The 27,873-nt window shown below is 40.6% G+C and overlaps 1 protein-coding gene across 1 annotated transcript; it reads right to left on the bottom strand.

Moving 5' to 3' along the window:
* Positions 1-29: 29 nt before the first annotated feature.
* On the bottom strand, positions 30-27,591 carry bin3 (bridging integrator 3). Its single transcript, XM_079222192.1, has 9 exons — positions 27,499-27,591; positions 21,924-21,972; positions 20,783-20,823; positions 16,143-16,204; positions 14,390-14,526; positions 10,067-10,107; positions 5,152-5,293; positions 3,967-4,101; positions 30-1,645 (listed from the first exon to the last, which is right to left on the bottom strand). Exons 1-9 carry the CDS (start codon positions 27,504-27,506, stop codon positions 1,499-1,501), a joined length of 762 nt encoding a protein of 253 aa, XP_079078318.1. The 5' UTR covers positions 27,507-27,591; the 3' UTR covers positions 30-1,498.
* Between the last annotated feature and the right edge of the window lie 282 nt (positions 27,592-27,873).

Raw genomic sequence — 27,873 nt, 5'->3', positions numbered from 1 at the left:
AGAGTAGTAATATGAGTCTTTTGTGTGATTTAAATTCTTTAACAACTTCTGCATTTGACTGAACTACGCAGTGGATATCCAAACTTAAACTCAAGGCAAAAATACAACTGTATACATGGTTACTATTCTCAGTTAATTTTTCACAATTGACTATACATTACAATGATGGCTGAAAAACAGTCATTTTACAGATTTGTGTTAATACATTCAAAAACCTAAATTAAAACCCACTCTATTGAAGTATTACTTGTCAAATGAAATCGACCACTTAAAACTTCATTATATAGAAAAACCTTCATTAATACACGTAAGTAAAATATAACAGAACTCAGACAGTCAAATCAACGAAGCGTTTGTTTCAATCATTTCAAAATATGGGAGAATAAGTAGTCAACTTCTGGATATGACACCTTTTGAAAAAAATCCACAAACATAATATTGGAACAATGTGTGTGCGCATGACCAACTAGTATGTGTTGATCATACTGAGGCAGTACCTGATGGTGGAAACGAGTGCAATGACAGTATAATTTGGTCCAAAATCATGGAAAGCTAAAAACACAAGTTGGCTTCTAACCCTGGTTGAGAAGTTACAGAGAAGGACTTTCTTTAGAGTGCCAATGCGTGAGGCTTGTTACGAACAGACAAACTGAACCACAATACAACAAAGGATGGATGGCGTGAATAAAATGAAATTGTCATGATTAGTATTTTCCACTAGAGGGAGCACCAGCCTTTATTTTTGATTAGACCTCAACAGTAACTTGTTCTCTCCGCAGTCTGAGTGGTTGACCTTTCAACATCGCTGCACGGGCACAATCTAACTTTACTGAAGATAGCTTTCATGTTACATCCACGGCCGGGACAATGTAGGCACTTAATGCACAGGTGGTGTTACCAATACCTCCCTGTAAACCCCAATAAAAAGTTCTCACAACATGGCACAACGCTGAACTTAGAGCTAACCGGCAAAGGTCAAAATACAGACTTACATGTTCTTGCTGGTAACCTAAAGTATATTACATAACAGTTGTAGTGTTTGTCATTTCAAACTTGGGTGATAAAAATGTCACAGATTGTTAGTAACATTGCAGATGTGACTAATAAAAACATTCATGCTCATTTCCTGCTTTAGAAAGTAAATGCTTATAGACATCTCTGAAACCACAAAGTGTAACCTTGCTAATTAGTTCTGACGAAAACTGTTTGATTCCTTTACAAAAAAAACAACATATTGGCTTATAATGCTGCACTTGGCTGATGGCTTAGTTAATGTGGCATTTCAGCTGCTTTGAGTTGCAGAGTCTCTCTGGAGAAAAAATGAAACATGGGAGTGTAGTGCAAGAGGAATGAGGGGTGATGAGGCCGCAAGGAAACAATCTGATAATCAGGTTAAGGCCATTGCTGTCCGTTTGAACTGCACGAAGGAGCCTGAAAAGACTGCAGTCCATTCAGAGAGGCATGAAAGGAACCCATCCCGGTTTTCGGCTTTCTTCCCTCAGTCGTCCGCGACAATGGACAGAGCACGCAACTCGCAGAGCTTGGCCTCAGTCTCCCTCTCCCTCTGCTCGTCAGTCAGTCCTGCCTGGTCGATCTGGTCTGTTAACTCGCTGAAGATGTTGTACATTTCGGTGAAATAGACAACCTGGGGAGCAGAAGAAAAAAATAGTCCTGTTTGATAGAAACTCGACAGGGTGAACAGATCTTTCTTAGATGCCTCTCAGGAAAAACTCCAACAAATTCATATCCAGACTCTGCTCGCACAATCTAACCATGCTCTTACTCACTAGTCTGAAGCTGCTGGTCTTATTCCTCTTCACCTCTGCTAATGAGAAGTGATTTGAAGGGAGAAGAGGAAGCCCACAGATATCAAACAACTCCGACAAAGCCCCAAAAACCCCAGCACTTCGGTGGGTAGTGACCCTGCTTTTCTCTCCCAATCTGAACAAGAGATAGAGAGTGTTCACTGAAAGCTTTCTTGACACTTCCCACCCCTGCTTCTTCCCCTTAGTTCATGAGTCAGGCTCCCTAGAGAGTTGCTTTGATGATTAATAGACTTTAATCACATTACAAGACTCCAGAAGAGTAGGCAGAGAATGAAAGTACTGGGAAATACAACCCCTTGAAACCCACACACACACACACATCTCAATATTTATTCATGCAGTGATGCATACGATACCATGCTCTTAAGATGGCACCATTGGCTTCTCTGAAACTGCATGTGTGTCCTATTGTAGGCCGGAACAGCAAGACCAACCAAACAACAAGTAGGAGAAATGCTTACCGATTTGCTAATTCACAACAGAATGAGGGCTACGTCAAGCTGGAAATAACCAGGAGTTATGCATCGTATACAGAAATAACATTTGCCTCTCTGTCACGGACAGATTTGACAATGTCAGACCCAAAGGAAAAAAAGTTAAGTTGCTGAACCAACTTGTTGTACACGCCTTTTTAAGTGCTCAGCCAGAAAGACCTTTCAATGTTTATACCAACATTTGCCACCTAAACCACACGAGTGGGCCATAAGTATTGGGTTACTGCTGTTTGTGGGGTAAAGCGGATATGCAGAACGGCTTGTTGAAAGAGCCATCGGAAATGTCCATTTGACCCGTGATGATAATGTACACCAGATCAGTGTTTGAGTGCCCTCTGTAGCAAAGACACTCTATTATTACAATTAGCCCAGTCACCAGGAGGAGTAAACACAGCCTATGACCACCTACGGTACAAAAAGGAGTCTTTGGGTAAAGCAAAGCTTGAAATTAAATGACTTGTGTCTGGACATTTTAACATACCACAATCTCAGCTGCTTAATATGTATACAGAGAGGTTACACTTTAACCTCTTAGCCTACAACAATAATGAATAATGTATGTTGCATTCTATCCGGTAAGTCCTACGACATTGTGTGACCACTGATTCAGGAAACAGAAAATCCACTGGGAAAAGAACGTAATCTTAGAAATGTTTTTTTTTTTTTTTTTAAGAACACATGCAGCAAAGAATGCAAAACTAAAGGGAAAATCAAGACAATGTCTCAATTCATCAACATCTGTACAGGTGGACAGGTCAAGCCAAGTGTCCCACTGACAGTTTCAGGACAGTACTTGTGATAGTGAAACTAGAGGCTCACAACAAAAGCAGCCTTGTGCCTTTTCCTGCTGCCGCTGGGAGCTGAGCAGCCACAGCGGCTGGGAGAGAAGGGAGTGGAGGATGAAATCAAGTACATGCAGGCTGGGGATGAGGTCCACTGGCCACCCACGTGTGGCTGTGTGCGTGTGTGTATAAACATGTGTAAATGCTCATTCATGTGCTTGAGCTACATGAATAAAGATAATGTCAACTGAATAAAAAAGCACAAGTATGATTCATAATACATCTTGCACACTGCAAAGCCAGGTAAAAAATGTATTGAACCGTAGAAAGAAAAAAGACCAGAGCTCAGATTTGTAGAAATATTTAATGTTTGTCATGACCGATAATCAGTCAGTTTGCTAATTTTAAGTTCAAAGTACAACATAGAACTACATAATTGGCATTAGGTCTAGGGTAATCTAGTTAACTGATTAGGAGTGTGCCAGTGACTGTCCCAAAGAGGAAATGACATGGCCAGGCAGGTCTGGGGTGGGGGACATGGTGGCGCTAACTTGAGACGCCCAGCTGCTTTAAGAGAAGCTTCAGGTTAGAGGATGACATGCAGGGCTGCAGTGGAGCCAGACAGATGAGGCCTTCCTGGGCTAAACACAGCAGTGTGGGCCGTCACTGGGGGTTAATCACATTAGGACAGCGTGGAGGGAGACAGACTGCCAGGATCATACACTCCCTTCAATCAGACACTTTATCCACTGTTGTGTAATCAACGCTCGCAGGGCGTAACAGACACTGTGGAGAGAGTGTGTGTGCGTGTGCATGCACAAGCGCCTTATTGTTTGTGTACCTCCGGGGGGGAAGATCACTAACCTGCGCCCTGATGAGAGCCTCAAAGCTGGGCTGGAAGTAGTCGATGCGGCTGTTGTAGAACTTGGGCATCTCATCCAGCAGCTGCTTGTTCTTGGCCTCAAAGTCCTCCCTGACCGGTCGGAGCTCCTCTCTGGCCTGGGGTGTGGAGGTGAGAGAGGAAACAAAAGAATCATCACTTCTAATTTTACATAACATCCCCCCCAATTCACCATGTCAGCGCACGTTGTTTTTTTACACATTCTTCTACAAAAACCTGTGCAAAGATTTTGAGAAAAACAAATGCCTACAAATAGATACAAGTTTGTTTAAAGTATTTCAGCAGTGGAGCCATCTTTAGTGTCTTTCTTATTTTTCAGAAATTTTTGCCTAATTCCCACGGAGAAGCAGTGCAAAAAAAAGAGGCTGTAATCACGATCACAGTGAGGAGGAGTGGGTTATGTGGGCAGACTTGGCTGTGAGTGGACTCCAGCACCACTGATCTGTGTGTGAATATATTAGTGGGTAGTCTACTGTAGGTATATAGTTATGGAATGCACAATGAATATGTGTGAGAGGGTGATAATTTCTATTAAGGGGAAGGGGGGAGTTGCTATATTAAAACTACAACATATTGTTGATCTACTGCATTATGGTATGGTCTCTTCACACTAGTTAGTTTTCTTTACACATGCCAGTTAAGTTTTGTTAAGATCATTTCTTTAAGTGCACGGGGATTCAAAGGGTAGGGATATAGGGGCCTCTTCAAGGCTTTGTTCCCCTGACGGTGCTTTTCTCAATGTGTGTGGGTGGCTCGCCATGTGAGGATGTGTTAGAGGCAATAGCATAGGCAGCACTGCAGCGCTATCTGTGAATGTGTGCGCTTCTGTAGTGGCCTCATGATGTGTGTATGTGTGTGTCTACAATTCTCAATTACGTGCCTGTAGATGTGCAGCAGCGCCTTTTTGAAAAGGCACTACTTGAGAGCCTGGTAGCTTGCGTGGGTGAAGGAGCGCACATGTACAGTATGCATGTGCTCAACTATTTTTGTTCATATCCAGTCAGCATTTGTGTCTTTTTCCACACTTATTGTGACCTATTCACAATATGTGCAACATGTAAAAGCAACTGAACTATGTCCCTCTGCAGGAGGAGGAGCACTGGAGTGGACCAACACGTGCACCGATGCAAGCTATAAACTCAACGTACCTGATGTAGTTTGACCATAACAGGCCCGGTTTTTTCTTTTTCTTCATACTTCTCCGCTTTAGACTGCAACCGTTTGTAATCCTGCAGTGCCTGTTCCCGGCGCTTCACTGCCATGTTGAGGCTGGGGAAGACGCCACTGTACCTGCGATAAACCAGCACACAGACAACCTTAGACATCTCTGACACAACCAATAGGGCACTAAACCACACACACACACACACACACACAAAAACACACACACACACACACCACACACACACACACACACACACACACACACACACACACACACACACACACACACACGTGCAAGCAAAAAATACCCAGGCACTCACATCAAAGTACTCAAATAGGGAAAAAATAAAACAATCCCAGAATTTTCTTGGGAGAAACTGAAGTTACTGAAATTATTAAAACAGCTTTTCTTGCTCTATGACATTTGTAGACATGCATTCTGCATGGCATCCTATCTTCATAAAAGTCATTATGAATTAATAAAATCCCTCTCCTCAACATCTTATTGTAGAGGTACTCTCAAACCCCAGAGGACAGCTTTGCATTAAGCTGCCTCTAATCTATTATCTAATTACTGTAGTTCAAAATGGCATGAAACAATTCATTTTGTGACAATTATCATATTCTAAATGAAAATGTATTCTTCCAACAAGAATCCTAGTCTTCAGCACTAAAAATAGGAAAACACTCATCTGTAACTTAGCAACAGGAGTCTGAGCTTCATCCTGGGACTTGTTGCACTGGTTTTGTGGCCGCTTTTAATGGGAAGCAGGAATACTGTATATAGTAAATATCCGACCCAATAATATTAAATAAAAAACAATTAACAAACCTGGATGATAGCCAACCTATAAACAAGATGAATGTATCTTCCCAGCATTATTTGTTAGTTAGTAATGTCTCATTTTATAAGAAAAACAAATGTGTGCATGAAGGGGATTTAACACAGCATCATGGGCCGATATTAAAATCCCAGCAGTCATTAACAAATTCTGACCAAAGCAGACTCAACAAGAGGAGCATTAAGACATTCTTAGTCTTTCTAACATGGACACAAACCAGTGAGTGTTTAAAAAAAAAAACAGACCACAACACTATTCACACAGGTGCCTGCTACATGTGAGTCAGTAATAAAAACACTCTTAATGAAGAGTGAGATATATCTCTTTTGAATGACTCATTTAAAGCATTGTATCAACAGTGTAGGCACACTACTACAATAGTGTATTGCCCATAGCGTTATTAGCAACAAAATGTGTGGGAACATGATTTACATTCTTCTCCATGCCAACCCCTGCCTGCCCTGCTCCGTCCAGCAGATGAGGGAGCCACTGAGAACTTGTGGATTGATTGTGAAATCCTAGATTGCTGCTGCGTCTGCCTGTGCACCTTACCCGAGGGCGTGTGTGTGTGTGTGTGTGTGTGTGTGTGTGTGTGTGTGTGTGTGTGTGTGTGTGTGTGTGTGTGTGTGGGATTATTTCCCACAGGAAGTTAGGCAAGGAGTGGTCTTGTAGCGTTTGAGTGACATCACAGAGCTCAGCCCAGCCCTGCAACCCACGCTCTACCGCTATTTATAAAATACCACTTTGGCCCAGTTTATGGCAGGCGTGGATGCCGATCCTCAAGTCTACTATCTGCTCCAGTGTACACATGCTTGAAGTGCCAAGGGATTATGTAACTGCCCTCTAGGCATGACTGCTCTCCAACACTATTGGCTGATGACAACACAGCAGCAAACCAGCTTTCAGATGACACAAAGGCTGATCGCATTCTCACCAGCACACTTCACCTGACAGGCACAGAGCAATTTCCTCATGACACATCATGATGGCCTGGTGTTTGTGCTCTGAAGTGGGACAACACTGCCAGAAACTACTATGTTTCAGTATAGAGACTTAAGGGCCCCTGCTCTCCTGGCGCTGAAGGAGGAGGAAGAGCTAGACACAAAGCCAACTGCTTGTTAACCAATTCCTGTCCTCTCCATGCTGGATGCTGATCTCTCACTTACATTCAGGGCTCTCTGTGTCCAGACGTTAGTGACTCGGCTGTGTCAAAGGCTCCCACAAAAGGATATGCAGCAGTGGCCCTGGTTGAAGGTAACTTGATAATGACAGCTACTGGACATTTCCCTCAATGCCCTAATCACAGCTGGACTGGTTGTACCAGTCAGCCAGCTAGGTCTGCATTTCCGGTCTTGTCTAGATGAGGTCTTACGCTGATTGAGGGCCACGCGAGGACCAAGGGCTCACCACTGTACATGTGACAGGTCAGGCTGTGGTAAACAAGCTGGATGGAAATAGCATCTGGACCAGAAGGTTTTGTTTATGAGTGGCCGCCAATCCACAGAGAGGCCAGTCTGACCCACTGGCCAAGCCCAAGTCTGGTCTAGACACCCTCAGTCTAGGAGGCTCACATACCTCACTCACTACTGCAAAAAAACACAAAACAAACCACTAACAATATGGAAAAGGGAATTGTTCGAAAGTGTCACAATTTTAGAAGAAGACCGAAAAATTCCTGAAAAGGTTACATCATGTGGCCAGTTTTGTTAAGATATGCTTTCTGTGAATGTAAAATAACTACCACCTGTTCGTATAAATGGTTTAAGAGCAGCAGGCCATGGGAACTTGTGAGTGTGTGACGTACACGCCAGCAGAGCCTCCTTTGTCTCAGAAGGAGAGTTTGATCTGCCACAACTTGTCTTGTGTTTGTTGATCAAAACTCAGGCAACCTGGAAACATGATACACCAGATACGATGGGCTCATAGCAAACGAACATCCTGGGTACAACATTTTAATTTGATTACAAAAATTAAACAACAAAGTTAAATACAATTGAATCACTGCACCCCCAAAAAATATCAGCCTGACAGCAAAGAACAATTAGTCCTGTCGGCTCCAGGCCTCACAACCTGCACTAGGGCCGAGTCTTCCTCTGATTGAAAGGAGTGAAGCATGTGGCTTGTCTAGTCATAGCGCGAGCCAGGGCAGAGGTCTCCAAACAGGCCTGACTTCTGTCTCACCCAAAAGAGCAACGGAGCAGAAAGGGCTAGGTTAGAAGGCCTAGATAACACAAATGCCTCAATGCCCACGCACTCCCCTCCCCTCACATAAACACAGTGATGTCATCGAGTGACCCCGCTGACTGGACAAAACTCACGTCTGAGCCTAAGAGAGAGAAAGAGGCAGGGAGAGGAAGGGGAGATATGGTGGCCTCTTTTTCATTAGTTTACTGTACATTTTAACACACCAAGTGCCAAGATTTTAAATGGCAACAATAACTAACACATGGACACAAGCACATATCACACACACACACACACACACACACACACACACACACACACACACACACACACACACACATCAAGGTCTTCCATTAACGTTCTCCTTTTCAACTCTTCTCTAATTCTTTTCATGATGACACACAAAATCACAAATAGAGTATTCTGAGACCAAGTAAACAATGACAAATATTCATTAGTGATGGACTAATGGAATCTTAATGGAAGCTGTAAAGTATAGTAGCTTCTGTGTCTCTGTTTTCTATAGAAGACACTTAGTAATACAACTAATAATTAAGGAGGGTGTTTTTAAGGACGGTAAAAAGTTAATAGAGAGGCCAGTTTAGCTTTGCTTCAAAACTCATTTATGAACTTACTTCCTCTGCTCCATTTCAGAATCATGTAAATTCCTATCTTTATGATCTAAAATACCATATTTGTGAGACAACACCCCCTCCAAAATTTTAGTTTGTGTGTGTGTGTGAGAGAGCGTGTGCACGGTCCTGAGACAGTTCCCCTCCTCAACCAATCCACGGCTCTGGGCCCAGGAAGCTGGGCCTTTTGCCATATTCTGAGCCTGCCCACACGTCCGCCTTCCGCCCACCAGGAAGAGGAAATTAGAACCATTCCATCCTGTCATTGCTCCGCCACCAGAGCACACAAGGAAGACGGGGCCACACACACACACACACACACACACACACACACACACACACACACACACACACACACACACACACCCTATTTGTTTAACAGGGGAATCTCTTGACAATGGTTGTTTAAAAAATAAAAATAAATAACAAGCTTCTTGGGTTCAACATAAACCCTCAATAGAAAAATATGCACATGCTCTCATAACCAGCATATGTATAATCCATCTCCTGGGAGGAGCCAAGAGGAGGAAGCAAAACCTTAACAAGCGCTCCGGAAGAAGGGTGGGATAGTCCAACCACTCCCTTCAGTATCTCTGCTTTGGATGTGCAGTGTGTGTGTGTGTGTGTGTGTGTGTGTGTGTGCAGTGTGTGTGTGTGTGCAGATGTGCAGTGTGTGTGTGTGTGTGTGTGTGTGTGTGTGTGTGTGTGTGTGTGTGTGTGTGTGTGTGTGTGTGTGTGTGTGTGTGTGTGTGTGTGTGTGTGTGTGTGTGTGTGTGTGTGTGAAGCTTAAGGAATGGAATAGCATTCACCGCCTTCTCAAAAGGGGGCGGATATTAGGAATGAGAACCGAATAAACCTTCTTCCAGACGCACTACCATCACAGCAGCACCACTCACTCCCTACTTAATTTTTACAATCTGTATTACACTTCAGGCCTTCCGGTGGTCCAGGACTACTAGTGTAAAGCGCTGCATCAATAATAAAAATGTTACAGGGCACTGGACTTAATCTGCCCAGTGTGTTTTATGGATTTACCACATCAGGAACTTCAAGCTACACAAACTGAACTATTACAACTTTACAATACTTTTCTGGGAATTTATAATACATTTAAATGCACCCTATGGCACAGTGTGAAAAACTCTATATAATAATAGAATAAAGAGTAATTTAAGACAAACCCTTAAAATTGAGAAGAAACAACAACAAAAATCAGAAATGAAATGAAGATGGACACTTACTTTTTTAGAGGGTCAATAACTGTCTTCTGGATCTGGTTGACCTGTAATAGAGAACAATTGTTAACATAAGCAAAAAGCAGCTCTATAGAGACATTACAAATTGTTATGCATTGTCAAATTGAGTTACATCAAAACTTAACTCTGAACAAAATAGCATCTACATCGCTCGCTCATTAGCTGCAAAGTAATGCCGCTGCACAAACATCAACAATTGTGTATATTTCAAACAGAGCACTCAAGAAAAAAGGGGGGGGCTTGCAAAGAAACTTTCATGACGTTGACTCCTTTATTGTACACAAGCCCTGAGGAGAAACCCCTGAATATTCATTGAGCTTGCGATACAAAAGGATGGAACTGTCAGGGGACGGACATGAAAGCAAAGCCCAACTGATTTCAAATCCTGTGGAGGGTGGGCTGCCTTACAAGATGAAAGTTCTTTGCAAACAAACATTTTAACAATAACAGTTTATATTTTTCTGCATTCTCCTTCTGGTTGCCAGAACTGACAGGGGAGGGAAGGAGGGAAAAGGGGGTGTTAAATGGAAGTAAATGAACATCTCATCATGAGGCCTCCAGCCCCGGCACCAAGTCTCATCGACAGAAGTTGGCGCACAATTAATAAAGTTTCCAGCGTAATTTACATTGCAGATTCAAAATGACTGTTACTACTAGATCTTCGCGAATGACAGAATGCTAAGTTAATAAGGCAAATGAGTAAAGTGAAGAGCCAATGCTAAGAACAGCGAATGAGAATTTTAAAAACAGCGAGATGTGAAGTGACAGCTGCATGATAACAGTGAGCAGCTCCACTAATCATATGTTCACTCACTATTGGAAGGACAGTCAATCACACAACAACAAGGAAGCAAGATCGCAGCTGTGCTCCGTAAAAATGCCCTGACCATCTATGAGAACATACAGCAACACTCACCGCTTCACACAGGCAGATTTCCAAGTACAAAATGGTTGATTATGGTTTGAGGGAAAACAGAGAACCAATAACAAATAAGTACATGGGAATTCACATTTTCTTTGTTTTACATATTCACACCATCCCCCCTCCCTGACTTGAGCTGCGCCGCTGCTTCTAAGGTGAGAGCATGCAGCGAGGAGGGAGAACAACAGCGGCAGATTTGCTTAAGCATGCTGGTGCCCTCTACCCTCTGCCCCTTCCCACAGTGAGGGGGGGGCAGCGCTATTCCTTGGAGGCCCTGCAGAGCCTGAGGCCGGCGCTCAAGCAGTAGTCTCCATCAGTGAGTCACGGGGCAGAGGCCATCCCGGCACACAGGCCTCCCAAAAATACACACAGATCGCAGAGGAAATCAATATCCCTCCAAACGGAGCATCCTCTACTGCGCTGCCGCCATCTACACTGGGGCTCAGCTTCGACAGCAGTGTGCCGGCGGGGCTGTGCGCCCTCCTCAGCCCCAGAAATAAAACACACAGACCTGGGCCACTGCTGCCTTCATTATCGCTGCACGTTTTATCTGCTGGCTCTCTCACTTGCGGGCCCTGCGGCAGAACATCTCGTCTCAACGCGGAGAAGAGCAAAGGGTGGATGCTTTTGTGTCTGTTGTGCAGGAGCAATAGGGTTTGCTGTTGGTGCCGTCAGAATCAACAGTCGGCTTGAAGGGAGAAGCTTGAGTAGTGTTCCAGTGAGCTGTGCTAGATTTTAAACACCTAGCAAACCTGGGGTGATATTCCACATAGCAGGCTGACCAAAAAGTGCTCAGAATCACTATTTAGCCTTCAGCTCACTTTCAGCCACACAGCCCTGCCCAAACCCGGAATGGAACATTGTGTTAAGACAAGGATTTTTATTTAGTAAGACTGAAAGAAGTGCAGAGAAAATCAGGTGTGACCTAGCTGTCAAGATCCACTCCGGATTAAAGTGTGTTAAAAAAAAACATACAACCACGTCAATAACGTTGGTGACTGTTGTCCTCCACGAGTGAAAACTGTGCTGGAATCAAAGTGCCGAGCTGAATCAATGTCAAACACGTCCCAGCCAAACAAGAAAACTACACACCATGGAGCCAAAACTATACTCTATGAAGACATGTTATGCCTTCTGCTACCAGAGACTGCTTAAAATGTGAAAATACAAATCACATGCGACGACAGAGACTTGATGAGGGTACTGAGGAGAGATGGCAGATATAAAGGTTACAGTTTTAGCCAGGAGGAGAATGTAAGCAGGGAGACTCTGTTAAAAGAGTCAATCTTCAAACTTTAGTCTGCAAACGATGTGGAAAGAAAGAGGATTTAAAGTACTCTACATCCTTCATCCAATGAAAACACTGGTGAAACATTTTCTTTAGTTCCAAATTCTAAAACAGTAAAAAAATGAAGGAAAAAAAAATGTATATAGTATAAAATTCTCAAGAAGGTTAAAGTTACTCCACACTGAAAACAGTGAAACTGTCAGGATTGCTCTCCTGGGCGCTCAACCAAGCCAAGTCCTAGAACATACGCACCCCGGGTCACAAACCCACACGCTCCATCCAGCCCACATTCTACTTTGTCTAGTCACTCAAAATGGCTACTGTAAAATTTGATGAGCTGTGAGCAAAGCCGGTCTGAAAGACTGGTAAGTTACAGCTGAAGGAGAAAGGACAGAAACAAAAAGTGACAGCAGTGCTAAAGCATAGTTGCTTATAATCCATTTAACACATTATATATTCAATACAATCATTTTCTCTTTCTGTCACATTTAAGTCATTTTTTATAAAAGTAGAAAGTACATTACGCCTAAAATAAAATCTAGTATTCCACTTACTAACTCATGACATGAATTTTGAAATATATTTTCAATCTAAGTGGCATAAATTATAATAATGTGACCTTTCTGTGGGAGTATATCTCGGGGGGATGGGTTAGGTTAGATTTTCGATTGAAATTGAGTCCAGTTCATGAAAGTTCAGAGGGAAAAAAAAGTCCCGTCCACTCAACCCGATATGTACAAATCCTAATGGTGTGTTTTTCCAGAGATGCTACATTTAAATTTTACAATGGAATAAATAAATTACCCACTTTTAAAAAATGTATTCATTTTCTCCACCATGCTAGATCATTGTTTTTGAGTTGTGAAATCATTCTGCTACACACCTAATCATTCTGCTACACATTTTCACATTTAAGACAACAAATGTGAAAAGCCCAAAACACTGAACAGCAAGGCAATGAGTCAAGAAAACACAGAAGGAAAGAAAAGTAAATCTGTGTACGCCTTAGTGTGATCTCCTGTATTTTTTCCCCTTTAAAAGTCTACCCTTCACAGTGTAGTGCCTTGAGGATGCACACATGTGGTGCCCCTATGATTCACTTTACAACTACCTGTGGCAATGATTCTAATCAAAAAACCTGAAGTGCACCCGGCAAATAATCTGAAGAGGCCTGATAGCCAAAGAAGAGATCTTTGCAAAATACAGCTATGAGATAGTGAGTTCTGGAACAAAAAGTCTGCCTATCTGCAGTTGCCCCTTAGGACAAAACATACAAGAGTGAAAGCAAAAAGAGATTAAAAGGAAACACACTGCAAATCAACAAATACTCAAAATATCGATTCACACAAAAAAAAGTGCAATAAGAGGAAAAACATAAGTGAAGGAAGTTATGGATCAGTTTGGTGGGTGGCTCTTATCTAGTTGTACCAAAAAAACATGATTTGAGAAGTTTATATAAAAGGGTTGTAAGTATTATAAATTCAAGCGGATTAAAGTTGCTCTTCTCCATGATGGAAGAAAAAAAAAACGTGTAACCTTGCAAGTCATATGTATTATGTATTGTATGTGTAAAAACATTTTTTTTTAAAGAAGTGTTGAACTGAAGCCAACGGTTTGTTTCAAGAAGTAAGACACTAGACTTGTTCACTATGCAAACAATGCCTAGTTACTTCTATATATTTTATGTTCGGACAAACAGTATTTTCCTGTGGAAAAAAGGCCTTTACATTGTATGAGTTATTTTAGACACCAGTGAGTCACAAATGCATCAATCTTCACAGCTGATAACCAGTAGCTTGAGCTTATAGAGGATGATGCCACAGATGCTTTTCAAAAACAGCAGAAGGAAAGGCATACGGATAGTTTTTAGTCCACAGGCTGCACAATATTGACAAATATGAAAACATGCATTTTCAACAAAAATCCATCTAGTTTCCTACTTTGTATGTCTGAGGAACAACATTTCCCCCGATACTATTTTAATGGTATCTGTGCCAATGGCAAGTGCCAAGGAAGCAAAGCAGAGAAAGACACAAAAGAGTGAGATAACGCACTAAAAATTCAAAGAGCGAGAGACTTGTGTGGGAATGGGTCTGACCTTCTCCTGGTTGAATGAGTCCATCCTTCTCATAGCTGTATCTAAAGCAGTCATGGAATCCAGGAAGGCCTGGTCCTGCTCACACAGCGGGTTACTCAGCAGGTCTGCAGAGATCTTCACTGCCGCCTTGGACATGGCTGAGAGACAGACACACAAAGTCAGAGGATATTGTTAAAGAAAAAATGTTAACAACTTTGTGAAAAGACAATCATGTAGACTACAGGCTATATAAATGGTCACTGAAGATGTCTGAAACCTAATCTACAGATTCTAATCAAATTCAACATCTGATTTGTTGGCATTTTTCCTCGAACAATTTTTGTGGATTACCGTAATTGCTGTGAATTTGTTTGTTTGTGGTGGCGTATTCAAAAATGAGCTTTTGGGAAATAAATAAAAGAGCCAAGTGGCACAGTGCTGCCCACAGACAAAAAATCGGAGGGGTTGTTGGGGCTAGCTGCCGTGTTGAATATTCACCAGAGCACCAAAAATCTTGCAATGTTTCTATACTGACAGCACCAATTACTGTTAATCTGCACACATGCCACGTTGTTTAGACACAGAGCACATATCAGATTATGGCTTCACAGTCAAAATAAATGAGCTTCACTGAGGAGATACAAACTGACAGGAGAGGCTGTGGTGAAAATGAGCTTCATGGAGATCTGGAACAGTCATTGGTCTCTTTTCACACTCTCAAGACCAATTTTCAGCCAATCAATTATCGTTGTGTGCCACTTCTGAATCTTTCTCCATTTGACAGGTAACAAATTGCTTGATTTGGCCTTGTCTGGTATGACTGGGAGACATGTTTATTATAGGGTCATGAAAAGCAAAAGGTGACCTGAGGGTAGTGATTTAATTATTTGTGTTAGTAAGGTGCAAATAAGTGAAGCTCACGTCTCTTGTAGTCACCTGGGACTGAAACCACGTGAACAATTCCTCAGTATGCAAAGCACAGTTATTCCTGCCACTTACCTCGCCTCCTATTACTTAGTCTAATTGAAATTGTGAACCGGAGCAAGCCTTAAAAGATATTATCGTTCCTCACTGGCTAATTGGAAGCGAGTTCAATAGAGTTCTGCGCATCACCACCCTTGACTTGATGAATGACAGTTGATATAGAAAGCAGTGTATTAAATGCAGTGCCGACATGCAGAGTAGGTCCAGTTCTTTGTTTGGTAGCAGTTGTTGGAGATGGGACCTGTGCAACAGATGGAATCCATTAACGTTAATGAGGGCCTGACAGCTACGACACTTTGATGACGCCGACATCCATATTCCAGAGCACAAAGGAGAGGAAATGAAGAAGTCTCTCACTCCTCCATCCGTCCCCGCTCCTCCACCCCCACAACTGACTACTTACCACAGGCCGTTGCTATTGCTGCTTCCAAAAGTACACAACTCCAAATTCAACAAATAAAAAGTAGAGAAAATATGGTTTCTGCGACCAACAAGTGCTTGAATAAATGAGGGCAGAGATGGTAGACGAATTCGAGCCCTACGCTCATGAATCCAAAACAGATGTATGATAGCCTGGAAAAACCTCTAGAAGATTAAGGTGAAGGCCCGCACTTTGTCGTCTCATTTGTCGAGTTGTTCAGAGAACTGATGCACCACCAAAAAAAACTCAGACAACCAAAGAGTCTTTCTAGCCCTGAAAAACCTGCCAAGCAACATCAAGTATGTTGGTGAACAAGTGGAGATCAATGGCACACCAGGCGGTAACACACACGTTGGTGGTGGAACACACCTAAATCAGCCTCGGTGCTTTTCTTCATGTCTTTGTGAAGCTTTTTCGTCTGATCCTCCAGCCTGTAAGACAAGAAGGAGAATGATTATCTGCAAGCTTCTGGTCTAGTAATACAGTAAAGCATAAGTAACACTGACAGCAATGGGAAATATGGTCTAAAATGCATAACAAACAATGCCATTAGACAGAAGAGAAAAAAAGACCAAACATGACAAAAATGGTACACCGTGTCCACATTTCATACCACGAATCAGAAGTAAATCTATATATTTTTCAAGATCAATTCCATCCATTCAAGACGTGTTGACAAGAAAACCGCCAAACCCAAAAAAATCTAGAAAAGGAAATTAGTATATAAAAAAACCTGGTTCAAGAAGGAATTACACATTTCATTGATTCCACATAAAATATCATTATAACATCCGCTAGCTAATTAATAATTCAGGGAATCCTTCTCGTTACTGTCAACTACATTTCCTCTGAAAAGCATTAATGTCTTCAATCATTCCACTGCTCATATTCCATTGATGGGTGTTAAAAATGGCAATTACCAGACTATGGAGGCTGAAAACACACGCCATTCATTACATCAATTAAGGCAAACGAGGGGTTTAGCATCTCCCCTGAGACTGCTGTCATATCATTTCTCCTGTTTGATGAAAAAGGGAATGTGGTGGTTTCATTTCCATCTTTGCTTTGAGGTATTATACCAACAGGGGAGACAATAGCCGTGTAATCCCAAAGGATTTCTGGTGGGGGCACTATGGCCATTGGCCATAAGATTTAGGACACTGGTAACCCACAAATGGCAGTCTGGTGTCTCCAAATACAGGGATTTGGCTTCTTTTTTTTCCCAATTGTTCAGCAGCTAGGAAATAAACAACTAGTGACACAGGTGCCTGAACTAAACATGCAATTGTTTTTTTGCTGCATCGACACTGACTATTAAAACTGTTTAATAGTTGGGTTTTGAAGGAACAATGCACCATAAAAGTATTATTATTTATTAGTATTATTAATTTATCAATGAAGCTTTTTATACGTTTATAGAACACACAATGAAACGGCTCCATTTCATAAAAAAAAACAAGTGACAGGATAGTTATAATTCAGGTAATACCAACTCCAAAAAAGGACAACATATTGTGTTATTATCAAATTAAATCAAACAGCTTGTGCAACATAATCCAAAGAGTTTTGAATCAATATAACTTCTTAGTTAAAGACAGTAATTTATGAATCTTCTGAATCACATACAGAAGAATACATTTGTACATTTTTGTCACAAAACAGCATGTGGGGTTATGGGCAACTGTCAACTGCAGCATTAGAAACATTTAATGGTATAACATGTCAGAATATATTTGTAATAGCTTTGATTTGAGACTTTAATCCGTAACTGCAATGTAATTTATTCATTTGTTTGTTGTACAAACAAAGGGCTAGTAAACTGTGACGTTGAAGGGTCTAAGGGTAACTAAAAATCTGTAATTATTTCCTATCATAACTTGTTCCACTACATGCTTTTGTCTGTGTTGACGTGTTTTAGGATTCTGCACTGAATCGCCACAGACCAGATGGAGGTTGTTCCAAAAATGTCATTTGCAGTAAATGATGTAACTTCATCTTGTATTGTTCAAACAACATCTGTCAGAACAATCTCCACAGTAACTTCTTGTATTTCTCTCGCCAATTAGATGGAACTGGGTCTCATAAGCCATATCAGCCCTCCTACAGCAATCAAAATATAGTAATACATTACAAATATATAGAAAAAGACATTTCTGAATGCAGCAAATGCATACTCAAATACTCAAAATATTGTCCATATGACAATACTTCAAGCAGGATTTAGTCAGTATAATAATTAAAGGGCTTCTTCCCGTTTCCCTAACAAAGTATACATCTCCATGTAGGCCTGGACAATCAATGTGCTGTGAGGAGTACGATCAGACAATCATCACAGTGTTCTAAAGCGAATCTAAAAGATCACTTAAGAGGCAATATTTCTATGCAGCTATTATATTACAATTTGTTTACATGGACATGATTAACCTGTACATACATAGGCTACTAGTAATCTGGTTACTCATTTCTCCTGACCGTGATGTTTACAAAAACAAACTGGCAACAATAGAGCCAATAGCGATCATTAGCTGGTTATTCTTGTCCATGTGAATGCACCTTTAACGTCTGGAAATGCTGATATATTGTCAGTGTTTAATAATTTCCGTCTTTGGGATGCCAGCAAGTAGAATCAGTTGAGAAAATCATACTACATAACTAAACTTTGTTTTGAATGCAAGTATGTATGCCAGTGGAGTCAACTGAGGGCATCATGCAAAACAAACTAAAACTAAAATAAATAGTCTTGTAAATTGGCTGACACAGTTAACACTTGAGAGTAATGAAAGGAGGAAAATATGGAATTGGGAAAATAACAGAATAACCCTGCCAATCATGGAGATCGGGTTGCAGAATGGTGGGTGAAAGCATCTCACTATGTAAACAAACTAGCATGCAACGAGTCCAATGCCTGTTCACATGATGTGTTCTTGTAGTGTGCGTTTGTGCATGTGAAATTCTTGTTCCAGATAGCACCTCCTACTTTAAAATGTGCTGCACAATGCTGTTGCCTCTTCCCTACTCTGTCAGCACTGACCGCAGGAGAGTAATCCTGGATGAGTGCCAGGTGAGCCTGGAGTCTCTTTCCAAAAGGTGCTAATAGAGCGGCTGCTCTTTGCGACAGAACCCCAACGTTGGGCCTGCGTGGCCACAATCATCTCGTCTGGTCCCCTTTTGTGCAAGCAGGCAATGCAGTTAAACCAATTAAATAGTCAATAGATATTTGGTAATTGCAGACATAATGTATCAGTCATTTGATAAAATCCTTAAAAAGATTATGTTAGAACATAGTTTGTCATCAAGAGAGCACTAGTATTTTTTTCTAGCTCACTAAATATTTGGTGAAAATTATGTATAAGAAATGTAAGAGTTTTCGAATCAAAGATAATATGCGTTTAAGTAAAAAAAATAAAATTGTCTAATATATTGTTATAAGACTTCTACAACTCTCAAATATTCATATCAGAATTGGTCTCAAAAACCGTGCTTCAGTCCGGCTTTAGTCAAGCTATGAGAAAATCATGATGCTGTACACATGGCAAGTATACTTATTCTTGATTTAATATCATTCATCCAGATAAAATCCCAAGTGAATTTACACAAATCTTTTGTCAGGCAGATGAAATTCAAAAACGGGAACCGTGTTTAAGTCTAGCAAGTATATTTAGGCCACAGATGCACCACAGTGTGTTGATATGGATCTCTAGGGTGGAGAACCTAAAAGTCTGTACAGGCCTGCTGCTCTGACTCATCTATAAGGTCTATTGGCACCACACCTTCCTGATAATGGGCCCTCCTACTCAACAAAACCTGAGAGGCAAATGGTGCTCCCACTCATTCTGCAAGGCCCTCAGGGAGTTTCTACAACCTCAGCCTTGCAGTAAGAGAGGGCCCCAATGTACTGAGCTCTCAGGTCTTTGGTGCTTATGTGCTCTGAACCCCGCTGTCCATTGTTTCATAGAAACACTGACATCATGCTAGTCAATTCAAATTGGGCTAATCAAATGATATATTATATTTTTGGTTTAGGCATTTTAGTCACTTGTAAAATGCCTTTAGAATGTCTACATCCACAAGTTAATGAAATAATTGGACATTTAGGCCTATTTCTGAACACTAATGGTGCATTTACAGGTAATTTTATAGTATTATAACCTTAACTCTAGCTTTCAATCTTAATGTATCAGTGGTTGAGGGAAACATTGAAGCTCTCTTTCATTCAGACACCATGGTAGCTCAAATCTGGGTCCTTTCACAGTTCAATGTTGAGAAAAAAAAGTGCCAAAACGCAGCAGGATTTGGCAAATTGTGTGGGACAAAGAAACTGTGTACAATGAGGAGCATGTTAAGTGTGAGTTAATCATAGTGCTTTGTAAACAAGTAAAGTCAAGATACCTGCATGTCAAATTATACAAAAACATACAACTGTCTAATTCAGGATAAAGCGTGCAAACATTTCTGAAACGATCATCCAATGTTTTCAACAACTTTTTTTTTTTACACTGTCTGGTACATGTTTCTTACTTCACATTTTCTGACTAGTGAATGAACAATAATGAATACATATTGTATGATAAATAATAATAACACTTTTTCACATGTTAAGTTATTACTTTTGTTTCATTTTATTTATAAATAATTTAAATAATGTATATATTTTTTTAACTTGTTGATAAAAGCAGTTAAGTTACATTCGTATTAAAAAATAATCAGACATTGTTCATGTTGGCACAAAGGAGACGTCTGACCAATAACTTGGTTCCAGAAAAGTCAAATTTGGTCACAGATAAGTAGTGCAGGAGAAAGTACCATTCACCAGACTGAAAGCACTAAAAGAACACCATTTTACACACATGCCTGCATTGGACCTCTAGCACACAACACACAAAGTAGGTGTTGAGTTCATTATGATCCTACACCACAAACCCTCCATAGACAAATGAATACCACCCACATATAGGACAACTCTTTGATCGTTTCCATAACATAGACTTTTGTTGAAAATGCAGACTTACTTTTGGAGCTTGTCATATTCTCGCTCGAAGTCTCTTTCAACCTAAAGAAAAACACAGTTCATGTACAAATTCTATGATTTCATTATTTATTGTGTGTCAATTGGATTATCCCAAGGCATGAGCACATGATAATTACATACATCATACAGAGTCTGAGGAACTACATGTCCCAAGAATCAAGTCAAAAGCAAACTTGGGGACAAAATTCCTCCATACAATTTCACATCATCTGAAGTGAAGAATAAAGAAGTGTAGGTAAATTAGACTGAATTAAGCGGTGACAACATAGTTTAAGATGTAAGACATACTAGCAATAACCAGTGCTTGTTCGTAGTTCGACTAAATTATGTACGTGAGAGTCAAGGCTTGCGTTAGCACTCAACCATGGTTCAATGGTTTACCCCTTTACCTAATGCCAATAGTTCCTAGGCCATGTACTTTCTCGGGAATGGGAACTGTTGGGGGGCACCGACCACGTCGAAGGAATTATAACAAAAGAGGGTTCCAGGGGTTGAAACAGAAGTAACATACTGAGTGCATCAAGTTCCCAGGGTTAACAAGGGCTACGACAGTTTGTCCAACCATGTCTCTAAAACATGCCAAGCAGGCTACAGAGGCCGCCTGGGTTCCTGTCTTGTGGTTCTGTGGACTCCTGGATGTAAACACAGTGGCTAAAACAACGAGGAGGGCAGTTGACACTTTGTCACCAGCGGATCATCTAACTGGGCTGCCTCTAACCCACTCCCTGGTTTTTGCCGAGGATGGCACAGGAAGCTGGAAACCCAGTCTGACAGCGACTGCTGGGCCACAGACCCATTACAGTGGAAGTGGTTTTCTCCAGTAAGGAGATCACCCACTCACCGTCACTTCAAGGTAACCACCTCTGCCCCCTTGCATGGGTCAGACATTACCTTCGGGTGAGGCACTCGCTTATTTATACTACTACTCATGTTGTATACACCAATTTTGAAACTACTACAGCTAAACCTTCACAAAAACATGGTTTGTTTTGTTTGTACAAATAATGCCTGAAAAAATAAGTTTTTATTTATTAATTGAAATAGACTTGGATGAATTTCATGCACTAAACATTTGTGATTAATGAGTAAATTGAGTCGTTTTGTTCTCGTGAGAGACTTACAGTTTTAGAGACAATCTGCTTCTTTGGTTGTCCAATCTTGAAGGGAATCCTGAAATCACACAAAAGCAAATAGCAGGTGACAGACATTAGCAACTGGAAAATAACTACGTGCAAAGGTGGAATAACTGAATGCTTAGATTGTCATCCGTTGCATGATGGGTGACAAGAGGCTGGTACAGGTCAAAAGGTGAACAAACGCATCTTTCAGATCCCTAACACCAACAATCTGAAGCTGTTAACTCCTGCTGCTCAAAGCCATGTATATTAACCACATGTCATCACTAAACACATCTGGCTCCCGTTGCAGGCGGATATAACTAAACAGAAGTGGTTGTCCCTCTTCTCAGTCTGGCTTTACTGGATGACCCCGGCTGGCAATCAAACACAGATGCACACGCTTCATTGTATATCAGGAAAAATAGCAAGCCAAGACAACCTGATATTTTAAGACTCAAAGGGCACAGTCAGGACAATGACTTGCTTTTAAAAATGAAACTTGAGACCATTGCTACAAATCAATCCCAAAAAAAAACATGTCTTGGGAGTTTAGCGTAACTGCAGTAGTTGCATCTCATTTTGAGAATGAAATACAAACTTTTCTTCACTCTTGAAAGACAAATACACTGACATTCTGACAATAGCTTTGGTAAAAGAAAAAGAAATCTGTTCCTTCTTAGTTAAAACACAATCTTTTATCCACATTTCAAAACCATGTCATTGCCTTAATAAGTTGTTGCCGAGCATCAGACTGCTTTGGAAAAGCATAAGACAGAAAAAAACTGCCATGCCAATGTGCTGGGCTGTAGGTTGTCATTGATGTGGCACTAATAGCCTGAAATCTAAGCTATATGATGGACAGTTGCTGCTGACAGGCAGGGTGAGGCAGCAGCTGCGTCAAAAGAAAGGTGTGTAGACTAATGAGATGGAAAAGAGAGGGTGTGATGTAGGGCTTCGTTGTGCAACCAGGGAATGCTACTGAAGTGTGGGGAAGATCCTTTTGATGACAGCTCAATCACAAAACTCAATATGGTCAAATAACAGCAGGTTTAACCTAGTAAAAAAGAACAAAAAAAAACAGGTTTCACAAGTGGCTGAAGTATCAAGATGTCTTTTGATTAGCTGGCTCTGTGCTGGTGCTGTGTGTTAGTTTCTATCAACTACCAATTGTCCTGACCTTATATCTTGATTGGAGTTTTGAACAAATCTTTTATTTATTCGAATCGTTACCGATTACTAATGCTTGAAAATATTTTGTTACTTTTGGCTTAGGATAGAAGTTTCACCCACTTTGTCGTCATTTGGGTGAGCCAATACGGAAAATACCACAGAAATTACTCACCACCATCGTATGTGACTCACCTTTCGATTACCTGATCAGTACACTATAACGTCATATTAAATACAGAACGTACGTAAGTAACCGTCTTTGAAATTGGATGAATTTCTTTTCCAAAATACAACAGCAGTATAATTAATGTAATTAACTGAAGTAAACTGACAATCAGTGCTCTCAAAGCTACAATTAGGAGAACCAGAACCTAGAGACTACTACTCTCTCACAAGATCCGTTTTCAACCCCACTTTCGAATAAATTCAGCCTGGTCAGAAACGTATCAACCATTCACAAAAAGTGTCTTGCCTAAACACTAGTTAACTGTGATGTGTACATATTCCATGAACCTTTTATCCAGTGTTGTACTGTAAGCTGTACTGTACTTTTTGTCACAACTGTTTCTCTTGCTAATGCAGAATTCCTTTGTTTGGCATATGCCCTCATGATTTGTGATACCTTAACTGATCCTTTTCCATGTTTATGAATGATGACTATGTTATTAAGCCAGAAACTACAATTACACACGGTTACACAAGTGCCTCACATATCAATAGGTTTTATATTGATTGGTATTGTATGCATCTTGCTACTGGAACAAACTGCAAAACACTTATTCCTCTAAGGGACATTAAAGGTTTTCTTACTAATAATAATTGTGATTGTTTTAATTAGTGTGTCTGTGTGTGATGATTGCTTTGTATGACTGAATTGTCCTATGATGCTGTACTTTGTCTCAGGTCTATTTTGTAAAAGAGATGTTGATCTCAATGAGACTGCAATTTTTATTTTTTTCATTTGGTGGGTGTGTCTAGGAGAAAATCATGACATCCACAGCAAACTAAATGGAAAAGTATAAACATAACAGTGTTCAAAACAGCCATCAATGCGCCATGAAACATACTTAAATGTTAGCTTTCAATGTTCTCTTTGCCATGTTTTGGCAGCATTGTCCATGATGGGATTCATTTCTCGATGACATCAATAGAGTCCGTCCAAGTGTAACTGTATTAGAATGGATTTTCCCTTTAACGTACCAAAGGATGGATTTTCTATATTCAAGGGGGAAAAAACTGGAGAGAGTCCTTAATGTTACAGATTCAGAGTGTATCCACTTCTACAAAGAGCCAAAGGAAAGTGGTCACTCTCTTCAACCGCTCATGAGAACTGGCAAACACACAGAGTGAAGTGTGCTTTGGGAGGGAGAGGGAAAATGTAGCAGGCAACCAACCAGAGGGAGAAAATGAGGGAGGATGGTAGTCACTGTGAGAATAATTTCTAATGTTTCTTCACAGAGCCATCTTTCTGTAGGGGCTGTCACATTTAGAAACACTGGTAAGTTCAGTTCTGTGAACCCAGAACAAGCGTCTGACATGGCAGAGGCCTGACCGCAAGACAACTGAAGACAGAAAACGTATGTGTTACACCAGCTGAAGGCCCAATTTTTCTGAAAGAAATCTAAGCCTAGTGATAGCATGCGTGGGCAGTTCAACTGATTGCACATTGCTTTGATATTTAGTGCTATATACTGACAATTTGATTAAAAAAAAAAATCTAAAGTAATAATGATGTGTGCATATACAGTACTTGCATCTGAAGATGTACTTAATCAATAAACGTTTACTCACACAAGTGCATACTGTATGAACCAATACCTCAAGGGATACATAAATAGGATAGTTGTAGGAACTAGGATGGTGGAGCATCTCAGTGACACGAGAGGTTTTTGGTCATATTTGGTCATTGTCCATTTTCAAGCCAAGACGCAGTAAAAAAAAAAAAAGTGCTCTGTTACACACTTGCTGTCATCATCAGCAAGATGGTCAACTTGCATTTCCAGAGCTATCTGATCTTTGCTGTAATAGGCTACACATCACTGCCATCAAGCAAGCACGTAGGCAAGAACAAAGACACAACAGTCTTCTCTATCCGGGACACATTATGCACCAACTGGAAGAACCAATGGCTTTTCACTAAAACTGCAAATGTGTACGCCATTAGAGGGACATTGCATCATTCAATCTTGGATATTCCATGTAGCACAGAGGGCTAGTTGAAGAAGTTGGGAAGTAGAATTGTTCTGAAAATGACCCCAAAGTCAAACCTCTCACGTCATAAGGCAAGTTTGCAGGCCCTACTGGAATGCGTCAGTCAGCAGAGCCCATAAAGGACTCTTTTCACTGGTCGAGCACCCCACTCTTGACCTTGTGTTTGGCAGTGCGTGCTGGTAGAAGCGTCGCTTCCCAGTTATTAACTGTCTGACTGAAATGTGACGTCATTTTGCTTCCTTCATTATTGTCTTCCCTGAAAATGACATAAAGAATATGTAACATATGATAAAGGGAGTTAGTGTACATACACATAACTGAAAGAGTTTGTTGGTGGCCTAATATGTGTTCGGTTCTCCGCATTTCATCTTGAACTGCAGTAATAAATTGTGGGCAACAAGCTCTGTAAGTATCCAGACCTTTTTAATTTCATAAACAGCAACACACAAACGAAAGCATGTATGACAAAGCTTTCCATACTTATATTCCCATAAAAAACAATTACAGATATTTGAAATGAATCCTGAGCGATGCAATGAAATAAAGATAAAAATTGTCAAAAGAACAAGAATTCAACCATTATTGGGTTGCAACAAACGAAGAAGGTTCTCTGTAGAAGAGAAACAGTCAAGCTTCATTGCCTTCATAGGCCAAAAGCCTAAACTGTAAGGATGATGGGTCAAATGTGTTATTACTGAAGAAACTGTTTTTGTCAAACAACCAAAAGGTTCCGACTGACCAAATGTTTGTCAAAGTTGAGAAACAGATCTGATCAATTTAAACATAGGCTTACAAAATAAAATAATACTGTTATACAATATATACTGTATATTGTTGACCGCCCTATAACAAGGTAGAAGCCTAAAGATTCAAATTATAGCTATTTCTACAAAGAGCATCAAGCAAATGATAAATTAACTCTAAGACACCCTTGGGTGAATTTGTCTTCATAAGCAAAGGTTTTGGGGAGATTTTTTCCTCGTCTCCTGAGAGACTATAGGTTGGGTCAAGAACTCGTGCTGATGAGGGCCTGTAAGGCCAATTGATAATTGTGTATCATATAGAGATATTATTGAGAAGAAAAGTATTTTATACTTAAACTTATTTGAGTCAAGAGTCAGGGTTTGAAAATACACATTACATCTTCTGATGTAGAAGAATGTTTTTCCTTGTTGCCATTTGGCTGAAAGTGATAGCACAGCCTTGTTTGCTGTTGTTTACTTTCTCAGGGACATCACCAGCTGGACGGAAGCGCTCTGATGACAAGACTTTTAGATTCAGTTAATATCTGTGCAGATAATCCATTCAGACTATGTCATAAAACCAACTGTTCACACCACCTCGCTTCATTTATTGAACTTAACCCCACAATCATCAGTGGCGCCATAGAAAATGCACTACAAGCTCTTTGCTGATCAGGGTTATTTTCATAATTGATTAAACTGCCATTTGTTTCACCTTCAACAAAAAGGTGACATCTCAAAATGTATTGTTGTATTACAACATATATTAATTTCACAATCACGTAATATGCTTCCAGTAGATAACTTCAGACTTGTAGATTAGCAGCCGAAACGTAAGACAATAATATGTCTGTACAAGTTTGTTTGTCATTGTTGCATGTTGACTACAGTCAACGAAGGATCCGATCCCTTCAGCGGTGACCCTGATGACCTCACGACCACTGCTAGCTCGCGACATTTAGTTTCCAATTAATGCTAAAGGCTCAACCTATGTGTATTTAAACAGTATGCATAAACAAGCAGCTACAACTCTCGATAGGAATGTTACTCTATCCTGTGTGTGTTCGCTTGCTAGTTAAGTTAATGTTTCTAAACTAGCCACAACTTGGTCCTGTATAAGCTAAACACGGTACGTTATCAAACCCCTTCGTTCAATGTTGACTCTTTGCAACAACGTAGCGTTACGTTGCCACTTTGCTGGCAATTGTTTCACGTGACCGACTCCGTTGACCATCTGTCACCCGTTTCACTGTCTCTCGGAAAGGTTATATTCGTGAGTTTATCACAAGCTAGCTAACTCCTGTTTAACTGTAACGTTAATGACGTTAGCGCTACCAGGAAATAACCGGAGCCCGTTGACAAGCCATCTGTCCTTGTTATTTATTATAGACTATAGCCTCTTAAGTCATACTTTCAATCTAATACGCTGAATTAATTATGTAGATAATACGTACCAGCTCATTTTGACTGAACTTCTATTCCGGTTTCATTGGGTAGTTTTATTATCTTCCAAGGACCTCATCCCCTTTCCCTAGTCAACAGTCGAGCTTTAAACAGGAAGTCCGGAGATTAGCCGCTTGTGTTTCCTCTAAGGACGTTTTTGTCAGAAAGCGGAAAGAAAAAAAAAACTAACGAACGTTATGATGCGTTCATATAATAATACCAGACGGCTATTGTCTACATGCTATTGTAAGATGTGTGTTTAAAATGCAGAACTATTCGCGTGTGTATGTGTGTGTATACGCGTCGGCGTGCGTGTGTTCGTGTGCACGTAGAGATCCAAGTAAACTGAAGGCAAGTGATATTTTTCTTTATTCAAGTACTTACAA

Source organism: Taurulus bubalis (assembly GCF_910589615.1).
Source record: "Taurulus bubalis genome assembly, chromosome: 8".
NCBI lineage: Eukaryota > Metazoa > Chordata > Actinopteri > Perciformes > Cottidae > Taurulus > Taurulus bubalis.
The sequence above is the reverse complement of the archived record's forward strand: the minus strand, read 5'-3'. Positions and strand labels throughout refer to the sequence as shown.